General features: G+C 42.2%; 1 protein-coding gene across 2 annotated transcripts in view; it reads right to left on the reverse strand.

Moving 5' to 3' along the window:
• CDH4 (cadherin 4) overlaps window positions 1-27,529 on the reverse strand; it is a 1,225,586-nt gene that overhangs the window by 7,001 nt on the left and 1,191,056 nt on the right. For both annotated transcript variants that reach the window (XM_043984728.1, XM_043984729.1), the window contains exons 12-15: window positions 22,064-22,297; window positions 17,418-17,651; window positions 5,905-6,044; window positions 1,549-1,713 (exon numbers count right to left, since the gene is read on the reverse strand). In XM_043984728.1, the coding sequence (XP_043840663.1) occupies window positions 1,549-1,713; window positions 5,905-6,044; window positions 17,418-17,651; window positions 22,064-22,297 (773 nt within the window). The remainder of the gene's footprint in view (window positions 1-1,548; window positions 1,714-5,904; window positions 6,045-17,417; window positions 17,652-22,063; window positions 22,298-27,529) is intronic.

Genomic DNA, 27,529 nt, shown 5'->3' on the forward strand with positions numbered 1-27,529 from the left:
GTAAGCACTTAAATGATGCTTCATCAGTCAATCAATTGCTTCCAATTCTAACTTGCTATGTTAGGAAGTCCCTTCTTGCTTTAACATTTTATGATTTTGCCATTTTAAAAGAATGTGATTTTTGTCGGAGGTAGAGCTGTAAAAGCCAGGGGAATTTGTGATGTTTAAAAAGGAGACCTTCTGTGTTCTCGTCTCTAGAGATCTGGTTCAACAACAAACATTTTATGTGAAGGAGAACCTCATTATGCTTAGAAACTACTTGCATGAGCACCCAATGGATGGGAAAGTCATGGGATTCTGATTTGCTGATGTACAGACACATGGGGTATATGTATATATGTATATATATATATATATATGTGTGTGTGTGTGTGTGTAGATGTATGTATGTGTGTGTATTTCCCCCCTCTTTTTTGGCTCTGGAAGAAGGAGAAGGATCACATCAGATACTTTTGTTTACTTGTGTCTGACTACAAGTAGACAACTAGTTTCAATTCAATTAAAACCAAATCATTCTCTCTCTTTTTAAATAGGAAAAGCATAAGTGAATGATAAAAATGTGCTCCATATTCTCTCTATTCATTTTGCCATTCCTATGGAAAAATCTAGTTTTATGTTTGAACTGTGAAATTATACTCTAGGTATCCCTGATTTTCCTAGTGGCAGCTTATCCCCTAGTGCTTAGGGGTTAGTGATGGGGAAATGAGAATAGATTCTGGGTTACTAATCTGGCAATCAATCCTAACCTGATAAAATGATGGCCACTGGAATGTCTAATGGTAGGCTGGGACAAGCCAATGAGGGGGAAGTTTTTGGTCAAGGGGCCTCTTAAATCTCTAAAAAGCAGTAGGTAGTAAGGTAGATAGAGCACTATGCCTAAAATCAGGAAGACATGAGTTCAAGTCCAACATCAGGTATTTAGCTGTTAGACCTTGGGAAAGTCACTTAGTGTCCTCCAGCATTGGATTCCTCATCTGTAAAGTGGAGATATTAATAGCACCTACCCTGAAGTTTTTTTTTTGTGAGGCTCAAATGAGATTACATTTGTAAAGTGCTCAGCACATGATAGGTGCTTAATAAATGTTTGTTCTTTCTTCAATTCTCTAAGAAGCACCATTTAGGAGATAGCCCCTTCTGTCCATAGGTATGGTCAGCCTCCTTTTCTTAACGTTAAGGCCAACTTCTTAACATTTTTGTCTCAAAAGAGGCATATTCATTTAGTTTGACCAAAAAGAAAAAGAAAAAAGAGATTCTTTGGGCTAGGAAGCAGGTCTCTAAAAATCACGGTCACCTGAAGCTTTGAGGCAGTTCAGTCCAGAGTGTCTCCAGATGCACATTGGCATCTGCAACATAAAGTCCAGAACTACATTCTGGAATCATTCATGGATTTGGCATTTGACATATCTATAGGGTTTTCTTCCAAGGAGTCTGGGCAAATTTTGTCTTTGTAGCTGCATACCACCCAGCTCCAAAAGACTCTTTCCATGTCTAACTCTGTTATACTACACTGTTAGTTCACCGCTTTTCAGAGTTTCAGGTAATACTCACCTCATTGATGAAGTCACCAATGTCTCCTGGGTGAGGGACAACTGGCCGGATGGGGTACTGGGGCTCAGCCCCCACTGGCCTCTCATCTACCCGCCGCACACCTGGTGCTTTGTTTAATACGTGGTCCATTGTCTCTGGTTGTTGAAGTTGACTTAGGTCATAATCCTAAAATGAGGGGAGAGGTACAAAGTTAGACCTAGGGAGGACTTTGTTGGAGGTCATTAGATAATAATAATCATGATGATAATAGCTCTTATTTATACAGTCTTTACTAGTTTACAAAGTGGTTAAATGACTTGCTCATGGTCATATAGTTAGCAAGTGTTGGAAACAGGATTTAAATGGAAATCTCAACTGACTCTAGAGCTTGAAACTAAGCAAGTCTGATCATTCTACCAAATAACCTTCTTTCTCTGAGTCAATAATGCTTAATTAAAGATCAAAGTATTTAAAACTTCAAATTACAAATTTAATAGGTAGTTTGGAAAAGAGAAAACTTAGGAAGTATTAGATTCCTATCCCCTAAGGTGGTAGGGCCCAATGAATATAAGCAATTAATAGGCAGAGAATATCATGGGGGTGGGAGGATGGTTTGAAAAGAGATATAGTCAAAAGAGAGAATGTGCCAAAGTTAGGTATCCACAGAATCAACTAGTCCTGGGGGCCTGGGAAGGAGCCAGCTGAATTGAGGAGAAATAGTTGTTGGCATTGTACTATTTATTCATGGAATAAGATCAGGAAAAATACCCTGAAAGGAGAGGTGTAAGGTGTTGTGAATGATGATTTGTCTGTCACAAAGAATCAACCCAGGATAATTCATCTGAAAATGGCAAGATGCTAGTTATACCCCCTCCTCATTCAGTTACAGCCATGGGGTTGAGGTTCCAAATAGTATCCATGTCATCAAATATGTGAAGAGCTAAAACATGGCAGAGGAATTACCGGCATTCTGGTGTGACCCTGGTGGCAGAATCAGGCCCAGTATGTGGCAGTTACAGGGAGGTCATTGTTGGCTCCATATACAGGAAGAATTTTCTAATCGTCAGAGTTAGAACAAAGTGGCTTGTTCTACTGTGCAGCAATGGAACAGGCCACTTTGGGTGAGCTGGCAGATGTTCTCACCCTAATCTTCAAAGTATAAGAGTATTTCAAATGAGAGTGGGAAAGAAGCTGTCCCTACGGAGGCCTTAACTGAGCTAAGCTGTCTTTAGCTTCAAGCTCAATTATGAAATAGACCTTGGCTACTACAACTTTGCAAAGGAAAAGAAAGATGAATGGAAGGAATAAAATCCCCAAACACATTTAGACATTTACAAATGAGAACCAGAGAGAAATTAAAGGCTCATTAGAAACTATTAAGGGAGCTATATTCCACTATACCAGGGCAAGAGATACTATGATGGTAGCCATAGGTAGGAGGACATTAAGGTGGCTGGTGGCTTCAGCAGGCCTGGGATGCCCTCCCTAGAGCCAAGCCCATCCTCAGAGGCTGTGATCATTGCTGTTCTCTCCTACCTCTGGAGAAAGGGCCTAAAGCGTCCTTCCTTAGCTCTTCTGAAACATACCCCACTGTCTTTGGGAATAGTAACGACAGTTTGCCACACACATGTTTATGTACATATATTTATGTGTACATACATATACATATATGTAAAATTCATAATTTATATGGCACCATCCTAATTTTTTATATAATAATAACAAACATGTATATAGTACTATAAGGTTTACAAAAGTTCTTTATATATATGATCTCTTTTAATACTCTCAACCATCCTGTGAGGTATTATTACAACCATTTTGTAGATGAGGAAACTGAGGCAGTAAGGGGTTAAGTGACTTTGCTGAGAGTCACACAGCTAGTCAGTGTCTGAGGTAGGGTTTGAACTCAGGTCTTCCTGATTCTAAGTGTGGCAGCCTACCCACTACTTGATTGTCATCACTGGAGAAGGGTGACAATCCTGGAAGGGATTATCACATTCCTTTTACAGATGAGGAACCTGTTTATCCAAAGGGAAAATAACTTGTTTAGGAACACTCAGTGAGTTAGTGTTGTCAGCTTAACTATTGACCATGGTAGAAATAGTGATGGGCCAATTGGAACCATTAATTAAGAACATTGCTTCCCAACTAGACAGTGAGCACACCAAGCTGAGGGACCATATTTCCCTTTTCCTCCACAGCAAAGCAGAACACAGGGTTGGGGAAACAATAGGTACCCAATAAATTCTTTTTTTTTTTTTTTGCAGGTCAGTGGGGGTTAAGTGACTTGCCCAGGGTCACACAGCTAGTAAGTGTTAAGTGTCTGAGGCTGGATTTAAACTCAGGTCCTCCTGATCCAGGGCCGATGCTTTATGCACTGTGCCATTTAGCTGCCCCGGTACCCAATAAATTCTAATGGGTTTTTTTTGAAGTGGTTGAGCCCTCCATTCCTAGCTGCCCACTGGATATTTCCAATTGGATCTTTCATCAGCACTTCAAACTCAACATGGTCCAAACTGAAGTCTTCCCACTGTACTTGGCATCAGGAGAGACCTTGGGTCTCATCTTGCCTCCGACACTAGCTGTAAGACCATAGACAATCTACTTAACTTCTCTGAGACATTTTCCATATTTGTAAAATGGGCATAATAATACTTATATGATGATGATCAAATGCAGCTAGGTGGCGCAGTGGATAGAGAGCTGGTCTTGGAATCAGGAAAACTTGAGTTCAAATCCAGCCTCAGAAACACACTAGCTGTGTGACCCTGGGTAAGTCACATAATCCTTGTTTGCCTCAGTTTCCTTATTTGTAAAATGGGGTTATTAACAGCACTTAACTTGCAGGGTTGTTATGAGGATGAAATGAAACAATACTTGCAAAGAGCTTAGTATAGTGCCTGGAACAGTGACATATATATATATATATATATATATATATATATATATATATATGTCAATTATTATTTTTATTATTGTTGTTAAATGTGTTAAGGTATTTAAAGTACTTAACAAACCTAAGATTGTTTAGGATTTATTGTATTGTATTGATATGAACATCTGCTCTAATATTGCTCCCTAAACTTGTTCCTTTTTCCAACGTTTCTATTTCTGTTGAGGAAATCACATCTTATCAATCCCTCAGGTTGTAAACCTTTGGAGTCAGTTTTGATTCTTTTTTCTCCCACCTCTGCTCAACAAGCTATGGTCCCATGTGGCCCTTTTGGTTCTGCCTCTACAATCTCTCTCACATCAATCTCCTTTCCAACCAGGTAGCCATCATCCTCATTTGAGCCCCCATCCCTGCACTCCTGGATTATTGTAAGATAGCCTTGTAACTGCTCTTCCTGACTCTAGTCTCTCCCTTCTTCAAGTCATCTTTCACAGAGCTGCCAAAACTACCTTCCAATGCACAGGTTTGATCCCAATACTTTCCTGATTAAACACCTCTAGAGGCTCCCTACTGCCTCCTAAATAAAGTTGAAACTTTTTTACTAACCTTCAGGCCCCTGCATAGCTTGGCTCCAGTGGAACTTTCCAGATTTGTCTCAGACTGTTTTGCTTCATGTATTTTACGTGCCAGCCAAACATCCTGTTCTTGTCCTGCTCTCACCCATTTCCACACCTTTTCTCTTGCTGTTGTGCATGCCTGGAATGTACTTTTCCTCAATCTACACTCATTGAAATCTCTTCCTTTCCTTCAAGACTTCATTTTGATGCCACTTTTTCAATGGGATTTCCCCAACTCTCCCCTCCCATTCATCTCTACTATCTCAGCTAAAATTTCCCTCTTTGGATTTTTCATAGTATTTGCCTGGAAGTCTTACTTTGCATTAATAATAATGACAACAACAACAAAAATGATAATAGTTAACATTTAGATATGCTTTCTATGTGCCACGAACTGTGCTAAGCACTTTATAATTATTATCTCATTTGATCCTCACAACAACCTTGGGGAGGAGATGCTATTATTATCCCTGTTCCATAGATGAGGAAACTAAGGCAAGCAGAGGTTAAGTGACTTGTGCCCAGGGCCACACAATTAGTATGTAAGGTCAGATTTGAACCCAGGTCTTCTGACTCTGGCAGAGTCAGTGCTCTTTCCATAATATTTATTGCATTGAATAAAGAAAGAGGAGAGAGTTAGCACTTTCCTGAAGGGGGTGGCACTCAAAAGAATGGATATTTGAACAGATGAGTGCAAAGTACTCCAGTGATAAAAATTCCTTTTTTTTCCCAAGCCATTCAGAATTGATCTTTTCCAACCTTAGCCTCTTCTTCTCAAACACTGAACAGCTTGAAAATGGCTAATGTATTGAAGGGATGGAGCAACAAGGACAGAGGTTTGAGAGTGAGCCCAGACTCTCTCACCTGGTCTTCCTCACCCCCTCCTTCCTCGTCATATTTCAGAATGTTGTCTCTGACGTCATCCTCAGGATCAATGAGAAGCTGCTTGGTATGCCGCTCCTTCTCCCGGCGTTTCATCCATACCACAAACAGCAAAACCATAGCTACAATGAGACCCAACAAACACATGAAAACTTTGTATGCAAAAGGTCACACTGGTGTCCTTTAATTCCCACCTCCTTGCCTTTGCCCATGCATTCCTTCCTTCTCTCAGCTCAGATCCCATATGTGCCTATGGAAGGAGGGCTGCAGTTAGAGTCAGAGGACCTGCATTTTATTTCCAGCTCTGCTACTTTCTAGCTAGGTAATTGTGGACAGTCACTTAAATGACCTCTGTTTCTTCCTCTCTAAAACGAAGAAATTGGACCAGAAGGGTATCTTTTCTGGGGACTTCAATGTGCAAAAGAGAGCTGCCTGAGGTATTGCATAATAAAAATACTTATGACAGACTGATTGACATCTTGAACTTCCTTGATGGAGACTGTCAAGTCGCGGAGCGGAGCAGGGCAGGTGGGGGGGGGGATTGGCTACAGCATTTTGTTAGCCATTGGTAGCAGAAGCAAACAGCACCTCTGCTCTGTGGGTCCAATTGTATTAAAGCAGTGTTTGTACTAGAGCTAGAATTTAGCTTCATTGTAAGCAGCATCAGTACTGGGATGTTTGCAGATTTCTGCTCTGGGCTGAGCAAGACTGGAATGGAACATTTGGAATCTATAGCTAAAAGAAATCTTAGAAATCATGTATCAGTGCCTTTATTATATAGAGGAGGAAACCAAGGTGGGATTTTAAAGATCGCACTCATGTTAAATAGTATAGCTGGGAATTTGATACCCACATCCTCTGATTTCAAATCCAGTCTCTTTTCCACTATGACATGATGCTTCCCCAGCAGTGCACTTTTTTTTTTCACTAAATGCATAAAAAGATAGAAGGTTGGAGAAGCAGTTGCAGTCTGCAAGTTCTCAAAATACACAGCAGGAAAAGCAGATAGCTTAGCATACACTTGCCCTTCCAATGACAAAGGAGTTGGGCTAAAGCTATAAGAAATCAGAGTACAGATAAGCTTAGCCAAGGCTCTGAGGGGGCAGAACTGCAACCAGGACAGGGACTGGACCTGTCTGCACAGCAAGGCAAGACTGGGGATAAGGAAATCATGTCTTGCACAGGCTTTCTTGCTTTTAAAGGTATTATCATCCTAGCTATATCTCCCACTCTCTTCTCTTCTTATTGCTTCCTCTTCCTTCTTTCACTCTTACTCAATCTTACTCTTTTCTTTCCCTTCTTTGTTTCTTTCCTTCCTTCCTTCCTTCTTTCCCTAATTATCTTTCTCTCCTTCCCTTCCTTTCTTTCCTCTCTTCCTTTCTTCCTCTTCCTTGTTTTCTCTCTCACTTTCTCTCTTCTATTTTCTCTCTTCTGTCTTTCTATCTCTCTTTCTCTCTTCTTTCTCAATCTCTCTCTCTTTCCCATTCTTTCTTTTCTTTCTTGCTCTCATTTTTCCTCTCCTCTCTCTGTCTGTCTCTCTACCCTCCCCTCTCTCCCTCTCTCCCTTTTTGCATTATCTTTTCCACTATATATTTCTTGGTTTCTCTTCCCTGCTGCCTGTGCCTTAGTTTTTGTCTTCATTTCTCCTCACTCTTTCTCACTCAATCTTGGTCACACTGTCTCTCTCCCTGAGTGCATATCATTCTATTTATCCCTGTCAAGGAAATCACCATTCTCCCACTCACCCAGGTTTGTAAACTAGGAGTCATCCTTCACTTTTCACTCTGTCTCACAACTTGGATCCAGACAGTGTCCAAGTCTTATCAATTCTACCTACACGATATCTCTTTCATTCTTTCCCTTCTCTCCATTCTTACCAAAGCCACCTTATTTCAGACCCTCATTACCTGTCACCTATGTCATGGGGCTATTGTGAAGATCAAATGAGACAACAGGTGTAAAGCTACTTGCAAACCTTAAAACTGCATAAATGATGGTTACTATTATCCTTAGGTATAATGAATGCTTAAATAAATGCTGGTTGAATTGAATTTTGTTCTCTGTCTCTTCTATTTTCTCTCTCTTGGCTAGCTGAATCTTCTTGTTGTCTCTTGTCAGCTTTGTTTCACACCTTTCTCTCTCCTGCCTTCAAACTGATAATTATAATAATCCACCACTCTAAGATTTAATATGGATCTTTCCCATAATTATCCTGGGATTCAGGGAGTGTAAATATGATTGTACCCATTTTACAGATGAGAGAACTGAGGTGTAGCATTGTGAAGTGACTTGCTCAGGGCCAGACAGCTAGTAAATGCTGGAACTCAAACACAGTTTGTATGACTCAGAGTCCAGTGCTCTTTTCATTGCAAATTATCACACCTATATTTTCATGTCTTGTTGTCCTCTTCACCCAAATGCCCACTCTTCTACCTGGGGTCTATTCAGAGACCACCTATCTTTTTTGGGGGGGGGTGTGATGAGGGTTAAGTGACTTGCCCAGGGTCACACAGCTAGTAAGTATCAAGTGTCTGAGGCTGGATTTGAACTCATTTCCTCCTGAATCCCTGGCTGATGCTTTATCCACTCACTGCACCATCTAGCTGCCCCTCACCTATCTTTTTTTTTTTTTGGCAGGGCAATGAGGGTTAAGTGACTTGCCCAGGGTCACACAGCTAGTAAGTATCAAGTGTTTGAGGCCGGATTTGAACTCAGATCCTCCTGAATCCAGGGCCAGTGCTTTATCCACTGCACCACCTAGCTGCCCCCCTCACCTATCTTTTTAAGAGCAATTCCCAAGCTCACTGCTTTCATGAAGCCTTGCTTGATTACTCCAGCCCTCACTGATTTCTGAGATCAGAGGATGAAGAGCAGGAAGAGATAGCCTCTGAATTTCCTTAGCACTTTAGAATGAATGACACAGCCCAGCACGTCATTATGCAAAGAAGATATCATTTGCTGTTTATTTCCTCAGTTTTACTCTTTGCACCTGCATTAGTCTGTAAGCCTTTGGAGGGAAGATGTAATGCCATATTCTTTTTGTGGCCCTAAAAGTGTTGAGCCCAGTGCTAGGTACTTTGTAGATGCTCTGTAAAGATTTGTGGTCTAATGATTTGTGAGGAGGTATTCACATGAAGCTGGGAAAGATCTCTGGCTGTGTGGATCATGCGGGGTTTTTGATCTTTCTTAATCTTCTCCCTTGGACAGAAGGTTCTGTTTTGCAACTCTCTAGTGTACTGATTGTGTAATATCATACATTATAATTATCTGTTTGTGGCTCATTCCCCTGCTTGGCTGTAATCTGCATGTAGAGCTCTCCACAACCTGGCTCCAACTGACTTTTACAGTGCTATTTCACATGAACACTCTCCAGGCACTTAATCTCCCAGCCAAACTGGACTGGCCAAAACTAGCTTTTGCCTCAATTTGGCATTCTATGTCCCACCTCAGGGCATTTATGCAATTGGTCCCCCAGGCCTAGGATGTATTTCCTCAACACCTGGACCTCTCATAATCTTTATCATCCTTCAGAGCTCAGCTCAGGTATAACCTCTTCTTCCATGAAGCTTTCTCTGATTCCTCTCCACCACCCAATTCAAGTGTTACTTCTCTCTCTAATTCCATATGTATTTCCTTCTCTGTGTACCATATATACCCTACAAGAGTAGGGTATAAGACAGCACCTTGTGGGGCTATTTTATTCTTGTTTTTGTTGTCTCATTGCCCAATAGGGTACCTTGCACATAGGCCTTTGTGAAGGATCTGTTATTTTTGCTCTCCTTTAAACAATCTTTCTATCTTTGGAGAAAATATCTAGCTTGAGGGAATTACCTGAGGCATGGAGAGGTCTGTGACTTCCTGGGGTCTCACAGGTAGCATTTTGGGTAGGATTTCTACCTTTTTCCTAACTCCAAATCCTGCATTTGCCCCTCACTTTGCACATAGTATATGCTTACTAAATGTATGTTGAATGAGGGCTAGGACTATGTCTTCTCTAAACTCTCCATCTTCTTCCGAGCTAAGAACAATGCTCCATAGACAATAGACACAATAAATGTTTGGATTAAGGGATGAATGAATGAAGGGCCCAGAATGGGTGTGACCTCTGTCAATGTTCTAAGTATCTTGCAGCCTACAAGTAGTGAACTCAAAACATTCCACACCCAGGGCCAGGGGATGGGGACAGGGTGATCTTGTGCCTTAGCTTTGTAATGATTGGAATGACGCCACCTGTCTTGACCTTCCTTTCATGGCGGAGCTTTTCTACAGTAAGTCTCCAGCAGGTGGTGTCATTCCAATCATTACAGTTTCTGAGATGTCCAGAGAGCCATTGGGGGGCGGAGGGAGAGGGAAGTACAGCATCTTACTTCCTTCTTTACTGAGGTGGAGGACTATGAGTAAGGAACATTGCATAGGCAGCTCGATGATGTAATAGAGGAAAACCTGAATCTCACACTAGCTGTGTTATTATGGGCAAATGGCTTAATCTCCCTGTGCTTCCATTTCCTCACCTGTGGCTTCAAAGGTCCATTTAGGTTCTAAATGTATGACCTTATGATATTCTATCAGACTCGGGTGAGATGCTGCTTAATTTTGCTGAATTATTTTCCCTCCCTCCCTCTTTCTTTTTTATTCTTTGCTACAGGAGATGGGTCTCTGGGGAGGGGGAGGAGAAATGAAGGTGATATGAAAACCAAAGCTATCAATAAAAAAAGAACGTTGAGGCTTTTGCATTCTCGCCCTTCCCCCCTCCCCTCTTCTTTCATTCTCACCTCCCCTCTCTACCCTGTATCAGAGACAGCAGGAGAATGAGACGGCCGGCCCCTGTTCCTTCTGGAAGCTGAGATGAACAGGAGGCTTGCAGTTTACCTCATTTTCTCTCCTTGTTCTGAGAGCTGCAGTATTTATGCCCAACACGGAGGTGCTGAAGTGACTAGAAGAGGACTGGACAGCTAATTACTGGCACTCGGTGCCAACTGGCTGCCGCCTCATCTTGCTCACGGTGCAGTTTTCAGAGTTCAGCATTTTTTTTTTTAATGCTTAGCTGAGATGTGCTTGTGAGCAGTAGGAGAATATAACTCTCCTCTCTGACATGAAACCTCTGAGCTATTTAGTGAGCTTTTAAAGTCCTTTTCTGTTTTCTAAGAATCATTCACAACAAGCTACCTGCCTGGTACACAAAGGTGGTTTTGTAAGGGCTACACTGGCTTTCGATGTTCCCTTTCTCCACCTGGTGGGAAGGCACGCCATCCATCCACTATGCTGTCAGAACTTCTTTACAGGACAGACTTTTAGCGAGTCAATAGCCAAAGTTGGGCTCCTTCTTGCATTTTATCCCCTCAACAGGATGGAAAGCAGTATAGCTCCAGTTACAAATCCAATTTGGACCCTGCACTGGAGTCAGCTAGAAATAAAATTTTTATTAATTTTTTTTTTTTTTTTTGTGGTAGTGGTGGGACAAAAAACGGTGCTGGATTTAGAGTTAGAGGTCCTGGCTCTGCCACTTTACTACCTGTGTGATCTTGGACCAGTAGCTAACCCTCTCTGAGCCTTTGCTTCTTCATCTACAAAAGGAGGTGGCTGGACTAGAAGGTCTCTAAAATCCCTTCTGGATCTAAGCCCTGAGGGGATACGTTTTATTATGCGTTTCTTTTTTAAAAATTATTTTTTGGGGTGGCTAGGTGGCACAGTGGATAAAGCACTGGCCCTGGATTCAGGAGTACCTGAGTTCAAATCCGGCCTCAGACACTTGACACTTACTAGCTGTGTGACCTTGGGCAAGTCACTTAACCCCCATTGTCCCATCAAAAAAAACCCCCACAAAAACCAACAACAACAAAAAATTATTTTTTGAAAAAAAGTATTTTAATTAACTTAACAAACCAAATAAATTAGTTTTTCTTCCCCAGTGGCCTGTGTTTTTCCTCACCAGTCCCTAACACTTTGAGAACCTAGCAAGTGATGGAAATAAATAAATATGAAGGAATATCATACTAGAGTGTATTTGCTGGAAGGAACTTTAGAAATCATTTAGTTCAATATCCCTGAAGCCCAGAGGAGAGAACTGATTTGTCTGATGTCACACAGAGTCAGAGCCAGGACTAAGCTTTCAAGGCAGTGCTCTTTTTCCTGACAATACTAACTGGTTTGATATTTTTAGGCCTCAGGTTTCAAGAGGGGTTTTGAGGGGGAAAAGAAATCTCTTATTAATTGTTTTGATATTTCCCATTTCACTTGGAAAAATGGCTTCATTGTATTGATTAGGCTGCATGGATTCCTGCTGAATCTCAGTATAAGTATCAGACTTGTCTATATGGGCAGGAGACTATGGATCTGTGCCCCACACCAATTTGCCAAGTGAGAATTGTGCCCACCAAGTAGAGTGAAAGCAAATCCCATTAGAATATGGATTCCTTGAGAGTAGTTATTGTTGTATCCCCAGTGTCTAGAACAGTGCTCAGCACATAGTGTGTGTTTAAGTAGATACCTATTGATTGATTAATTGATATCTCTCTCTCTCTCTCTCTCTCTCTCTCTCTCTCTCTCTCTCTCTCTCTCTCTCTCTCTCTCTCACACACACACACACACACACACACACACACACCCTCCCTCCTCTAGCAGCCCTACTGGCTTGAAGCTGATGGTAGGTAGGTATTTTGAGCCAGAGGTCAAACATTCTTCATTCAAATGAAGATTCTGAAGTTCCAGGTCACTTTGCAAAGCTTGATGTAATTTAAGTATCAGAAATGGTAAAAATGTCTCTTTTCCACTCCCTCCCCCCCACTGGCATCACTCCCTCCCCAAACCCACTCATAAATTACATTTCTTATCCTTCATGTGGCTTTTTCAGCTCTCAAGCATAAAAAAGTCAATTAGACTGACAATGAATGTCAAAATAAGCTTTGCTAATAAAAACCAGCTTTTAGAGGGGGATAATGCATCTGAAAATGAGGAGAGGAACCTCTTAAATTTAGTGCCCTTCAGCCGAAGGTAATTTTAGTCAACAGAACGTTCAGGAGGTTACCTTGTACCTTGAAGTTAAGTTTTGTAAAAAGGATAAAAATCTAGAGCTTGGATTTCCTTTTTACCCCCCTTGCTTTTGATACTCTGATATAAACTTTCATAATTTTCTAGAACATCACAAACATTTTGAAGAAGCATTGATAAGTGAGGAGAGGGACCCAAACACTGTCCTCCCTCCACCTCCAATGGGAAAAGACTCTGGCAGCCTTTCTGAAGCCAGATCTAGCTCACCCCCTTCAAGAGCACACACAGGAAAGACCCAAATTGAAGTCAGGGTCAAAGGCTACCAGTTGATGGACCTCTAGGTCCATGGCTCTAGTTATTTTAAAGCTCTTACATGAGCACATCATTATATGCTTGGCTAAAATAGGGGACAGAAGTGAGACCCTGGTGGAAGAGATACAGGAAGGAAGAATGCTGGAGGGCCCCAGAGGGCTATTGCCCGTGCATTCTGGTCCCCTTTGCATTTTCATGAGCACTAACATTAACTAAATTTATGCAAATGCAAAGATAAAAATGATAACGCTATAACTTTGAGCAGAGCTTGGCACAGTGGGGACAGAAACCTGGGAAGCTGAAAAAAATACGCATTGGGGTAAATATTCATTCCCAATGTGCAGGAAGAAGCAGTGGGACTCCCATTAGAGATAACCCAAGCTATGGTTTTCCATCTCTCTGCTTCTCACGCATCCCCTAGCCCAGTGTGTTTAAATGGAGATCTCAGAGCTTATGCCATTAGCGCTGCCTGGCACCCACATGCTGTAGCACATTAGGATAATGTACCCGCTCCAGCCTCGTCCTCCCCCATTTAATCCTTGGCTTGTTTTCCCAATTGTTTTCCACAATAAGATATGACTGCTTAGTTCTGATTTCCAAGTAAGTGTATTTGGTCTAGCTGTCCATCCCTCCCTCAGAATTCAAGCAGTCCAATTCAAATTCATGGGTCTTGGTTAAATGTTAGGATGTGGCCAGTGATCCCTTCATTAGGTTTTAGAGGAGAAGGAGCCTTCTTTCCCCACTAAGGCAGATTCCCAAGGTTCAACAAAATGATTGAAAATAAGAACAGGATATATCCTGATCTCAGTAGGGATCAAATTTGGATTCTTAGATTTCCTCTGGCAGCTTGTAAGTAGCTGACTGATGCTTCAGAGCAATGATCCAAGTGATGATTTAGTTTCTTTCCCACAGTGGACAGTGTCAAAATTAGCCCTACTATCTATCAGTTGGGAAAGGACAGATGGACTAGGAGTGAGATGACCTGGGTGTGAGTCCTGGCTTTGTTACTAGCTCACTGTGTGACCTTTAGAAAGTTTCTTTTCTTGGACCTCAGTTGCTTTATCAGGAAGATAATAAAGGCTAGTGTTTAGATAACACTTTAACGTTTGCAAAGTGCTTTATGCAAATTATATCATTTGAGCCTCACAATAACCCTGTAAAGTTATCTCCATTTTACAGATTGAGGTTACTGAGAGAGGTTACATGACCTTCTCAGGGTCAGTCTCACAGCTAGGGGCAAGATTAGAACTCAAGTCTTGCTGAATTCAAGTCTATTGTGCTACTTAGGTGCCTAAAATGTTCTTAACAGTTCTGATGTTCCATGATTCCATAAATGACCTCCTATGATTCTACTGTTTGTTCTCCCAATTCCCTCAAGCCCCTGGAGAATATCTTTAAGGGAATGGGGGTATAGGCTGACACAGCATGAGCTGAACTGCCCAGCTCAGCAATGAGAAACATGGGATAATTTAGGAGGAAAAAGCAGTCCCTTTATTGAACCCTTAGTCTTAGTATAAAAAAATAATTATTAATAATGAATTTCTTGGGCAGACCCAGAGATCAGTTTCAATCCTTTCTCTCCCTTCACTCCAGAAAGTCCAGTTCTTGAGGAACTTCAGCAAATCTTGTTTGGGGTAAGCCCAAGGGAACAAAAGAAAGGGAGACTGATTCTTTTGTCTATCTCAGTGAAGTGATGGGAGTAAACCACATCTAGATCCTAGATGTCTTATCCCTTCAGAGAAGGTCTCTTCCATTAGGTCATCAGTAGAGTTTATTTTAATTTGGACCACCCTCAAGTCATGTAAACCAATGGAATTGAATGATGCTAACCAATTAGCTTTTCTTTTCTTTTCTTTTTTTTTGGTGCAGGGCAATGAGGGTTAAGTGACTTGCCCAGGGTCACACAGCTAGTAAGTGTCAAGTGTCTGAGGCCGGATTTGAACTCAGGTCCTCCTGAATCCAGGGCCAGTGCTTTATCCACTGTGCCACCTAGCTGCCCCCAAACCAATTAGCTTTGATCAATGTATAATGACATGCCTCTATCAAAAGAGGATATAACCCTTGCCCACACCAGGGTCTGGGGCTCTCTTAGTATATGCTCTTCCTCTTAGGACAGTGTAGGTTTTGTAGGTCTTCTGAACTGTCCTTGAGACAGCATGGGTCTTCTGGGGCTTTTCTCCTGCTTGTGCTAACTGCCACCTGGTCAATCCTTTACTGGTATATATGATATTAATTAATAGCCTACTGCCAAAATGGGTGTATAGCCATTAACATATGAATATCAATAATTTTAGAAAACACAGTTTAGCACAATAATAAAAAACCCCAACACAATGGGATGTCAGTCAAAAGAATTGGTCACTAAGCCAGGAAGAATAGCCTACTCAGTGTCCCTCAAAGAGAATGATGTCCACCCTTTGACTCCCTCTTTCTTCCTGTCTAATCAGAGACACTTCTTTTATCCTTGATGCAGGCGGCCCATGTCTCCATGGTGGGACCAATAAGGAGATTGTTTCATTATCCCAAAGAGCCGGGTCCTCTAGTGCTGAGACACGGCATCTCTTCACATGCTCTGTGGGATGACCCTCATAGGCCTAGCTCTTACCACACACACACAGGAAGCTCTTTGGAATTTGGTACCATGTATAGTATATTCTATTCTTCCCCACTCCAACCCTGATCTACCTTTGTCTATGGGCATATCACTATAAAAGCCTCCCATGTCCTAGAGTTCAAGGCATGAAAAGTCATCCCTTCTTTAGCTCTTGTCACCTTTGACAGCAAGGAATGATTTATTTTGTATTTCTCTAATACACTTATTGTGTATCAATCAGTCAACTTATGAACATTTATTAAGCACCTACTGTTATGGGTCTGGGGTACCTCAGAAGTTTTCTGGGGTAAATCAAAGAACCTTCTCCTTGAGAAACTAAACCAAAGGACAGACACACCTAAAGAGATAAGTGGCACCAGATCAGGACTGAGCTTGCTCCAGGACCATCACCCTTTATTCTAGTCTCCCTCACCCCTGGGGAGATAAGATTGGGTGTGGCTGCTGCCTTTGTGGTTGAGGGGGAGAGAGATGGCTTGAGAGATCTGGAGCCACCCCTCACCCAATTTCTACCAGCCACCACCAGTGGGGGATGGTCCTCCCTCAAAGAGGGAACTTTTTACAGTCAGATGATCAGCTCATCAGACCACCATCAGTCCTCTATAAAAGTATCTGCCTGTCTCTTGCTTGAGGAGAAAGAAAGGTATCTCAGAGAGCCACACCTCTGTGCCATGCCTTCTCCCCATGAGAAGAAGTCCAAGGACTTCTCTCTTAGTTTCCTTTCCCTAGCACCTAAATAAAAATTATTTAATTCTAATTGGATTTGTGTCCAAGAGGGAGGATTTCCTAAGGACTCCTACCCCATCAATTTCCTCCATTATACCTACTATCTGCTGGGCATAGTTCTAGGCAGTGGGCACACACAAAAGTCAAAGTCAACGGCCTCAAGGAGTTTACATTTAATATGTGGAACAAACATGCATATGTACAGGTAGATACTAAATAGGTACAAAGGTGGGCTGGACAGCCTCTTACTTAAATGTTACCCTACACTTATTTAGCATCTTCCTATTCCTTTCATAGTTTCAGTCTTTTCTTCTTCCACCCAGTTTTTATTCTCCTCATGAGCAATCCGGACCAAGATAGTGAGACACTGTTGTCATAGACTTAAAGAGGGGAGGGACCTTTGAAGCCATACTCATTCAACCTCTTCATTTCACAGACGAGGGAACTCAGGCCCAGAGAGGTTAAGTAACACACCCAAGATCACATAGGTAATATGTGGTAGATGGAAGAATTCAAGCTCTGGATTTTAGTCCCAGCCCCAGTGTTTATATGTTCCTCAGGAAAATCATTTTGTATCCCTTTACTTCAATTCCTTCTTCTATAGAATACATGAATTAGGCTGGATGATTTCTACTATCCCTTAGAACTATGCTACTGTAAATTCTCAACACTATGAGAGTTAAAAATATATGTATCAAACCATTCTGCCAATATCCCATGTCATTCTCCCAGAAAACCTATATGGGTACAGTTTTTTGGAAGCTGTTTGGTGAAGCTTGGGCACAAATACCTGACATGAGCCAAAGACCTGGATGCCCCTCTTCCCCTTCCTCCCCTTTCCAGAAGAAGCAATACTCACTTAGCAGAATGATGATACATATGAGGATGGCAATGATGGCCCCTGTGCCCAGGCCGGCAGCAGCCACTGCACCGATGGTGGTGCAGTCTCCATTCTCATCACAAGGGCACACTTTGACTTTGATGATAGACATGTTGGACAGAGGCGGGTTCCCTGAGTCTGTGACAATGATGGGAACATCGTACATTCCAGCCTCGAGGTACATGATACGCAAGCTGAGCTGGGCATAGTCACCTGGAGCAAAACAAGCAGATCAAGATGAGTGCAAGTCGCTGGGGAATATTCCCAATACAAACTACTTCTGCTGAGCTGCAGGGTCTCTCTGTAAGAAGGAGGCTGGGGCATTGTTATCATGCTCCCAAGCCTATCTTTAATCAAATCCATGCCTAAAAGGCATTGGTGAGAGCACCAAATTGAATTTACCATGTGTTTTCCCTAAAGGGGCTTACTATAAGATGCTAAAACCTATGGATAATGAGAGCTAGGGAAAGGGGAAAAGTAAGGATGAGAGGGAAAGAGCAAGGGAGAGTGAGTTAAGAGAGAGGGAAGTAGAGAAGAAGAATGTAACTTCCTTGAATGCAGGGACTGTTTTGATTTTATTTCTGGACTCCCTCACACCCTTACACAGTGCCTGACACATAGTAGACAATAAATGTTGAGTTGAAGGAGAAAGGAGGGGACAGGGAGAGAGAAGAGATGTGGGGAAATGAGAAGAAGAGAAGAAAGAAAGGAGATAAGGATAATAGAGAATAAAAATGAGATGAAGAAAAAATGAAGGTGGAAGAAAAGTAGAGGAGAGAGAGAATGATAGAAAGGAGATGGGGTAAAAAGAATGATGAAAGGAGGATACAAGAGAGAGAAAGAGATAAATGAAGGGGGGCAAGTATGAAAAGAAAGAGACAAGGGACAGAGAAGGAAAGGTATGTCCTGTGAGGTGTTAGGCCTGTATGGAACCTGGAAGCCCAGAGTCAGGTAACAGGAGGAAATAGCAAGGCGCTAGGAGAATTGGGACCAATCAGTGAAGTTCAGGCCCCTCTAAAAATAAGTCTGACTCTGCTCTATCTCATATGCTAGTAGGGTCCCAACTAGATTTGGAAAATTTTAGAAGTGAACTCTGTATCTCCAGTTTTCAGGGTTATTTCTTGCTTTTGTTTTATAGACATTTTTTTTTCAGTCGATCTGTGACTGCAGGTGAGTGCCCTTCCTCCTCCGCCAGGCTTTGGTGCTAAGCTTAACAAGCTCTCCTATACAAAGCTCTGACATGAGAGCACTTAACTTTGGATGTCACACTGGCAAACTCATCAACAGGCCTTCCTTCCCTTTCTCCCTCCCGCTGCCCTTTGCCACAGCCAGAGCAAGAGGGAGGGAGGCAAGGACACTCAAGCACATCATATACTGGGAAGTGGGTCTGTGTCAGTCAGTGGGGAGACAGTGGTAGCCTCTGAATAAAGTGGGCTTTGGGCTAACAATAGTGATGATTATATCAGTTGAGAAGCAGTGGATTGGATGCTGGCCTTGGGGGTCAGGAAAACCTGGGGTTTGAATCTAGCCTTAGACACTAGTGGCCCCACCTGAGGCAAGTTGCTTAACCTCTTTGGTCCTGTTTCCTCATCTGTAACATGGGGGGCAGGGGAGTTGGATTGGATGACCTTTTAATGTTTCTTTTAGCTCTAAATTTATGAACCTCTGTCCACTAAATGCCAGGTACCATTCAAGATGCTGGGGATTCCCATGAAAAACAAAGCAAGCAAGGGCAGCTAGGTGGCACAGTGGATAGAGCACTGGCCCTGGATTCAGGAGGACCTGAGTTCAAATCTGGCCTCAGACACTTAACACTTACTAGCTGTGTGACCCTGGGCAAGTCACGTAACCCCAACTGCCTCACCAAAAAAACCCCAAACAAAAAACCCAAAGCAAGCCCTGTCCTCAAGGAACCTCCATTCTACTGAGAGGATACCACATACACACAAGCAATGAATACATAGTCCTTTAAGATCTCTGGAGTATTTTACTTAGTACAGTGTTTGGTTCACAGTAGATGCTTAATACAAGTTGATTGATTGATTATCTTATTTAGCACAATAGTCCTACGAGGTAAAAATACTTCAGGCATTATTTCCATTTAAAATATCTTTGTATTTCATTCTGAAGAGGACCATGACATCAGGATGATGTCATGACTTGAAATGAATTGGATTTAAGTGAGGCAGGGCTGTGCAAAGTCACCAACCTCACTCTCTCCTCCAGAGCCATCTGGGTCCAGGGGCAAGATGTATATCAGGATGACTGGAGATGGCCCTGGATGTTTAAGACAATTGGGGTTAAGTGACTTGCCCAGGGTCACACAGCTAGTAAGTGTCTGAGGTAACATTTGAACTCAGGCCCTCCTAACTCCAGGGCCAGTACTTTATCAACTGGGCCACTTAGCTGCCCCAAAATATGAGAAAATTCAGGTTCAGAAGCGATCCAAGAATTTGCCCATGGTCACATATTAAGTAGACAAACCAAGTTCCTCTTAACTCCATGCTCTATGCTCTTTCCACTGTCTCAACTAGTTTGGAGAGACCAATAGTTTCTACTCAGACATTTCCTGAAGACATTTCCAGGAGTTCCATGACTTTCTACCATTGACCAAGCATGTATCTATTGGGAAGCCACCAGGCTGTGTTCCCACAGGTCAGGCCCTGAGATGTTCTCTCTGGGAATCTGAGGGGTTAGAAAGGAAAGGGAGGAATACCTACATATCATAAGAGTAACAATATATTCAGGTTTCTCCAGCACTTCATGAAGTCCCTCCCCTGGCCCTCATCTGTTATCTTATTTGGCCAATAGATAGGGCAGCTGTTACGATGTCCTACTTGAGACTTGAGAAAACTTGCTTAAAAACACATCACCAAATCCTAGCAGAGGCAACTCTTTCCACTGTACTAGCCTGAATCCTTTAGGCTCCGGCTGAACAGGGTGGTCAACTCTTTGGCTTTCCATGAAACCACATCACAGGACCTAGCAAGATAATTCTGCACTTATCCCTGGAGGCTGTTTTATTCTGACTATATTGTGTGACTTCCACCTCCTTATCAGGTGGCATTTCTCATCCATGTGCTGACATTCTCTAAGAAAGGTGTATTGATTTGGCTATTAATTAAGCAATCTTAGGTAGTGAAGAGGAAGCTAGGTGGCACAGTGAATAGAGCACCAGGCCTAGAGTCAGGAAGAACTGAGTTCAAATCTGGTCTCAGACAATTACTAGCTGTGTGACCCTGGGCAAATCACTCAAGCTCTATTTGCCTTGGAGGAAGCAACATGGCTCAATGGATAGAACACTGAGCCTAGAGTCAGGAAGACCTGAATTTAAATCCAGACTTGGATACTTACTAGCTATGTGTCCCTAGGCAAGTCACTTAACTCAATTTCCTGGTCTGTAAAATGAGCTAGAGAGTGAAATTGCAAACCACTCTAGTATCTTTGCCAAGAAAATCCCAAATGGGATCATGAAGAGTCAGACAGGACTGAACAACAAAAACGAGGGAGTGAAGAGGCAGCAAATTGGAAAGAACACTGGATTTGGAATCAAAGTGCCTGGGTTCAAATTCCTGCCCGTGGCATTTGACCTCTCTGGGCCTCACTCAGTTTCATTACCTATAAAATGAGTTTGGATTAGGTGATCTCTGAACTCTCTCCCAGCTCTTAATCCTATGACTCAGTGGCAATTTAGATGAAAACTTTCCCCTCCTGCTCTGGTCTCAATTCTGATAAGCCTCTATTGAATACCTATGACATATTTAGCATACAAATTTAGCATAGTCCCTGGCACATAGTAGGTGCTTAATAGATGCTTGCTGATGAAATGTCTGATATGCCAGGGAGATAATCCATTAGACTGTGAGCTCCTTGAAAGCAGAGTCTATCTTTTGCCTTTCTTTGTATTCCCCGATTTAGGATAATGCCTGGCACATAGTAGGTGCTTAGGAAATGACTGACCTGCGGATGCAAACTAAAACATGAAATGATCTCTGCCCTCAAGGATTTTAACTGATTCAGAAATGCAGGCATATACCTCTTACTGAAGAGTGAGAGACAGGATCAGGAAAGCACCTTCAAGCCTGGGTGGGGGGTGGGAGTGGGAGAGGGAGTGTAGATCCAAAAGCAACATAATAGTTCCATCTGCTAACTTTGTCTTGGACTGAACTGGCCCATACTCTGCCTTCACTCACATGCAGGAATGGCTGTCTGGCATCTGTGTAGAGGCTATATAACCATCTGTGACAGGGCATCTTCCCATTTCCCTCTGCCCACTATTAAGAGGCCACCTTTGGGTGATTATAGCCCAAGGCATAGCCATTGATCCTGACCGTAGCTTGGGCCAATTGCTCTGGGACACCAGGAAGACAGATAATTGCCTTCTCCTCTTAGCCATTGTGGATGATTAATACCCAGCCCGGTCCTGATAAGCACTCATAATTATGAGCTGCATTAGCCAAGCTTAGTGCCAGGACACTAAGGTTTTCTGCAGCAGATCTGATATGAATCTTCCCTGATGAGCTCTTGGGCTTGTCTTGTGACTGGGTCGGGGAACAGGAGGAAGGTGGGGCAAGGCAGAGGGAGGTTATACTGTCTGGAGTCCCAGGTCAGCTGCAGACCCTTACCATTTAACCGGGTGATGGTCCAGTTCTTCCGCACTGCGGATGGCATGAAGGGCAGCTCGAAGACATAGGGGCCGACATTGGGATCGATGTCAGCATCTGCAGCTGTGATGTTGATGACATTCAGGTTTGGCTTCTCACACACCTGGGCCTCCTTAGGCAGCAGCTCTGGAGCATTGTCATTGATATCTATGAGATAGATCTGCAGTGTCCCTGTGCTGCTAGCTGGGGGGATCCCTGTGGAAGGAGAGAAGGGTCAGAGAGCAAGATCACACCCAGAAGTGCCGAATCCACAACCACCATATTCACAGAGGCACAGTCACACACAGCCTACACAGAGACTTGTTAAGGGCTAAAATTCTAGCTAAACTGTCTAAAATATCTAGTGAGTGGTCACCAATAAATTATAAGCTTTAGCAAGAGTTAGACTTTTAAGCATTTATTAAGGAGAATAAGAATTTGATAAAGAGAGAAGAAAGGCCTAGATTCCTATCTATTAAAGGGAGAGCGCATTTCTAGCTGCCTTCTCCACCAGCATCCCCAGGAAAGAGAGTGAGACCGAGCGCCAGTCTCTTCCTTCCTCCTCCCACTAGCCCGCGTCACTTCCTGATGCCAAAGAAAAGACTCCTGGTCTTGCCCTCAAAGACCTTCGCTTCATTGGTGGAACTCTTCTACAGTAAGTCTCCAGCAGGTGGCGTCATTCCAATCGTTACAGACTGACATAGACAAAAACACCTAGAATATGATCATATACGCCTAGTGTCTGGTAGTGCAATAACAATGACAACAACAATGATGACAACGATAGTTCATTTGCATAAGGCTATGTAGTTTACAAGATGCTTTCAAGTTCATTTTCTCATTTGTTCCTCACAATAACCTTATGAGTATTGTTTATTTCCACAATACAGATGAGGCAACTGAGGCTCACAGGCAGGAACCTGTCTTCTAACTAATTCTAGTGCTCAGTCCTCTGCATCATGCTACCTTGCAGTTGACTGTGATTGTCATCTTATTGATGAAAATACCAAAACAGTACATGGGATGGTGCTTTACTACCATTTCAACCACTAATTCTTTCTTGGTTTGGTAGAACCCCATTAGAATGTGATTCATTAAATGGATTTGGAACTACCATGGATCAAACTATGTTTCCACAACTATTAACTTCCTTCCCCATTGAAAGACTAGATGTTATATGGTTATAACATTAGGCTTTCCCTGGGATGGTCATCTCCATGTCCTTACCTGTAATCTGGATTCCACCCTGGATCCCTTGACTCTGGTCAGTTTATTTTATCTTGCCAGGGCTCAGGATTCTATGTCACTTCCTGGTCAGCTCCAAACCAATTATTGTGGGTGCATCTCTCCTCGACTCTGTTTTCTAGCTTTCCTTTATGTGTTCCCCCCCCCCCATTAGAATGTAAGCTTCCTGAGGGGAGGGACTGTATTGCTTACTTGTATTTATATCCCCAGTTCTTATTCCTGACACATAGTAATCCCCCTCTTTCTCTCTCTCCCTCTTCTTCTCTCTCTCTTCCCTTACTCTCTCTCCCTCCCTCCCTCTCACCTCCCTCTCTCTTTCTCCTTCTCTCCCTCCTCCCCCCTCTTCCCCTTTATCCTCGATATCAGTTGTATTAATAATCACAAAAATCTATATAATGCTTTAAGGTTTATACAAGTGCTTTATGTATGTTATATAATTTTAACATAACAACTCTGTGATGTGGGTGCTTTTAGCAGATGAAGAAACTGAGACTGAGAGGGATTAGGTGAATTGTTACTCAGGATCACATAGCTAGTGAATGTCAAAGGCAGGATTTGAAACTAGGTCTTCCTGACTCAAGGTTTTACATGCTATTCACTGTACCACCTAGCTACTACTAATAATGTAATAACCATAAACAGTTTTATTCATGCTTTTTGTTTTTATATCCCAGACATTTCTGTACACACATCCTTCCTCACTTAGACTTGAGCTCTTTTATAACAAAGAAAAATAGTTTAAACAGAAATCCCCAATAGTGTCTGAACTTGATGATGGACACAACAATTTGACCTTGTAATCCTTCAGTTCTCTACTGAGAGGAGGGAGGTATGTTTCATTATCTATTGTCTGGGACCGCTACTGGTATTTTGATTACTTCCCTTTAGTGATCTTTTCATCTTCATTGTTGTCATTGTCATATCAACAACTGTTGCAGAAAGGTTACCACCAATATGTACTATATTCTTTCTCTCTTGTAGCTGGTTGCCCCTTTGGCAGTAAGATCCCTGTCTCGGCTTCAAAGCTCTCTGTTCCAGCCTTCCTCATGATTTCTACTTCAATCTCCCTCAATTGCCTGATTTTTCCTACCCTGAACTTTGGCATGGGCATCCTGTCATGGTAAGTCAGATCAGATTTTCTGATTCATCTCCCAACCTTTCAAAAGAAACTCCCTCCCTCCCTCCCCTCAATTACTCCAAGGCTTGATAAGGGAGGATAGCTCTTGGGCTATTGGATTATGAGCAGAATGATGGATTGATTTCTAGTTTTTATGTAGGATCTACATTGTTGAATGGCAGATAGCATGTTAGACTTGAAGTCAGGAAGAACTGAGTTCAAATCCTACTTTAGACTTTGGGCAAGTCACTTAACCTCTGTTTGCCTCAGTTTCCTCATCTGTAAGAATGAGGACAATCGTAGTATCTACCTCCCAAGGTGTTATGAAAATCAAATAAGAACTGCTTTGTAAACCTTAAAGTACTCCATAAGTAGGAGTTGTTCCTCTTCTTTCTCTTCTTCCTTATCTTCTTTTTCTTCATCCTCTTCCTCCTTCTCTCCCTCTCTCCCTTCCTTGAGGTCCTCCCCCACCTTCTCTCAGATCTCATTATGCTCACAGATAAGGAGTGTGGTATCAACACTGAGTTTGGAATCAGATGTCTTGAGTTTGAATCCTGACTCTGTTACTTAGTTCCTATATGAAGTTGGACAAATTCAGGTCTTACCCATTCACTTAAAAACTGTATGAACTCAAGCAAGCCACTTCTCTCTGGGCCTTAGTCTTATCTTAAAAATGATTAGGCAGGGGCAGCTAGGTGGTGCAGTGGATAGAGCACCGGCCCTGGAGTCAGGAGGACCTGAGTTCAAATCCAGCCTCAGACACTTAACACTTACTAGCTGTGTGACCCTGGGCCAGTCACTTAACCCCAATTGCCTCACTAAAAAAAAAAAAAAAAAAAGATTAGGCAGCTGGAGAAAGCAGCGGATAGAGTGCTGTACCTGGAATCAGGAAGATCTGAGTTCAAATCTAGCCTCAGACATTTACTAGCTGTGTGATCCTGGGCAAGTTCCTTAACCTCTGTCTTCCTCAGTTTCCTCATCTATAAAAAGGGTACCTCCCAAAATTGTTGCGAGGTTTAAATGAGACAATATCTGTAGATTGCTTTGTGAATCTGAAAGTGCTATATAAATGCTATTCATAATTATTAGAAATTATTATTACAAAATAAGCAAGTTGGACTAGACTCTGACGTCCCTTCCAGCTCTAAATATTGTGTTTCAATGATTGCAAGGTCTGCCCATGGGAGAGATCACAAGGAGTATTAATTGAGGTTCCTTGGAACTAATAACACGTGTTCACCTGGCCCCTTAATAATCTAAAGTTTAAATTCAAAGAGTTTAACCTCCTTAGTGAATGGCTTGTGACAGTTTTTACAAGTACTAATTTACTCTGAGCCTCAGTGACTTGGGTGGGTGGGGGGTGTCTCTGCATAAGAATGCCCTAAATTTCCACAGGGGCTTTACAAAAACAAAAAAACCCACAAAGTTTGAAGATCTGACTTGAGTCAAATGACTCAGCAAGTCATTGTACCTCTCTGAGTCTCACTTTCCTTATCTGTAAAATGAGGAAAAGAATAGCACAGGATTGTTGAGAGATCATATATGCAAAGGCCATATATGCATACCTTTGTAAACCTCAAAGCACTATAGAAATGTGATATGTTATTACACTATAGGGATAATTATAATACATACATACCTCATGTTATACATATTATATAATATATAGTATATATCATGTGCATATGTAAGATATATCATATAACATATCATGCATTATATTATGTATTATTACATATGTTATTATAGGGATTATATGTTATAGAGAATATTAAAGGAAATCATCTATCTACTCTATTCATTTGATAGATGGAGAAATTGAGGCCCAGAGAGAGTGAATGACTTGTCCTAGGTCATCCGGAGAATAAGCATATGAGGAAGCCAGTATTGAAGCCAGATTTCTGGATTCTAAATCCAGTCCACCCTTTCTGCTACTCTTTGGTGAAAGAGGCAGGACTAGAACCCAGGTCTTATGACACTAGGACCTATGAAGCATGGGTAGGCATTATTGGCCCCATTGGACACCAGAGCAAACTGAAATTTACAGAGATCAAATAATTTGTCCAAGGTCACACATATTATTAGTAGAAGAGTCAGGGAGTAGATCTCGGGTCTTATGAATCCTACCTGGTCTAGGTCAAAGAATTTCCATAGGCCTCCTGCTAATCAGCACAGATGAAAACATTGTCCAACCTCATAACCCTGAAAATGTCTCCTTAGCTCAGCTCGAGGAGATCAGGAGCCCTCATATGATACTTCTTATCCAAAGGGAGATGTGCTGGAGGCAGCTGCCAGCTAGACAGCGTTCCCTTAGTAGCCCAAAAATGTCGAAGAGTTCGGAAGCCTGCTCCCTTCCTAAAGCCAATCCATCTCCAGTGAATGGAGGGATGAATGTAGCAGCCGCTCAGGCCTCACACAGATTAGAGCATCCAGAGTTTGTCTATGTCCCTGAGGACAAGTGTTTTTTACTGCTTCCCCATTCCATCTCATAGGTGAGGAAACTGAGGTGTGTTGTACTTATGAGACCAGCTCAAATGACATTTTATTCACTATAGAGCCTGTTTAGAGTCCAGTTCTCCTACAAGATTACAAACCATCCACCTGGCTGATTCCTGGGGGTCTCTGTTGCCCATCTGATGGGATGGGATGTAGGCATAGCTCCCATCCTACCCAAGGTGAGGACAGAAGAGGCAAGAGCAGCAATATTCTAATGCTGGGTTTGGCTTCAGATGGAGGCTCCTGACCTTGCATTAACAGCTGCCTGTTCTTGTTGAAGCAGGCCGTGTGTAAAAAATATATCTGAGGGGATGTCTCTTTAATCTTTCACAAAACACATCAAAACAAATTTAAGGAAACGCAGCCTTGTTCTTGCCTTTGAAAAGCTGCTTTGATAAGTAGATGATGACACAGCACATAAGCAGGGAGACATGCAAAGGGATTCTATTAACCTAGATAAAACTTTAGCCATTACCCTGAGCACTCAGGAAGGAATTTTAAATGAGATGTTTTTTCATGTGCATTTTTATGCTGCACTATTATAGTGACGATTCATTTTTCAGAAATCTTCATGCAATTTCAATTCTGGG

Source organism: Dromiciops gliroides, chromosome 2 (assembly GCF_019393635.1).
Source record: "Dromiciops gliroides isolate mDroGli1 chromosome 2, mDroGli1.pri, whole genome shotgun sequence".
Classification (NCBI taxonomy): domain Eukaryota; kingdom Metazoa; phylum Chordata; class Mammalia; order Microbiotheria; family Microbiotheriidae; genus Dromiciops; species Dromiciops gliroides.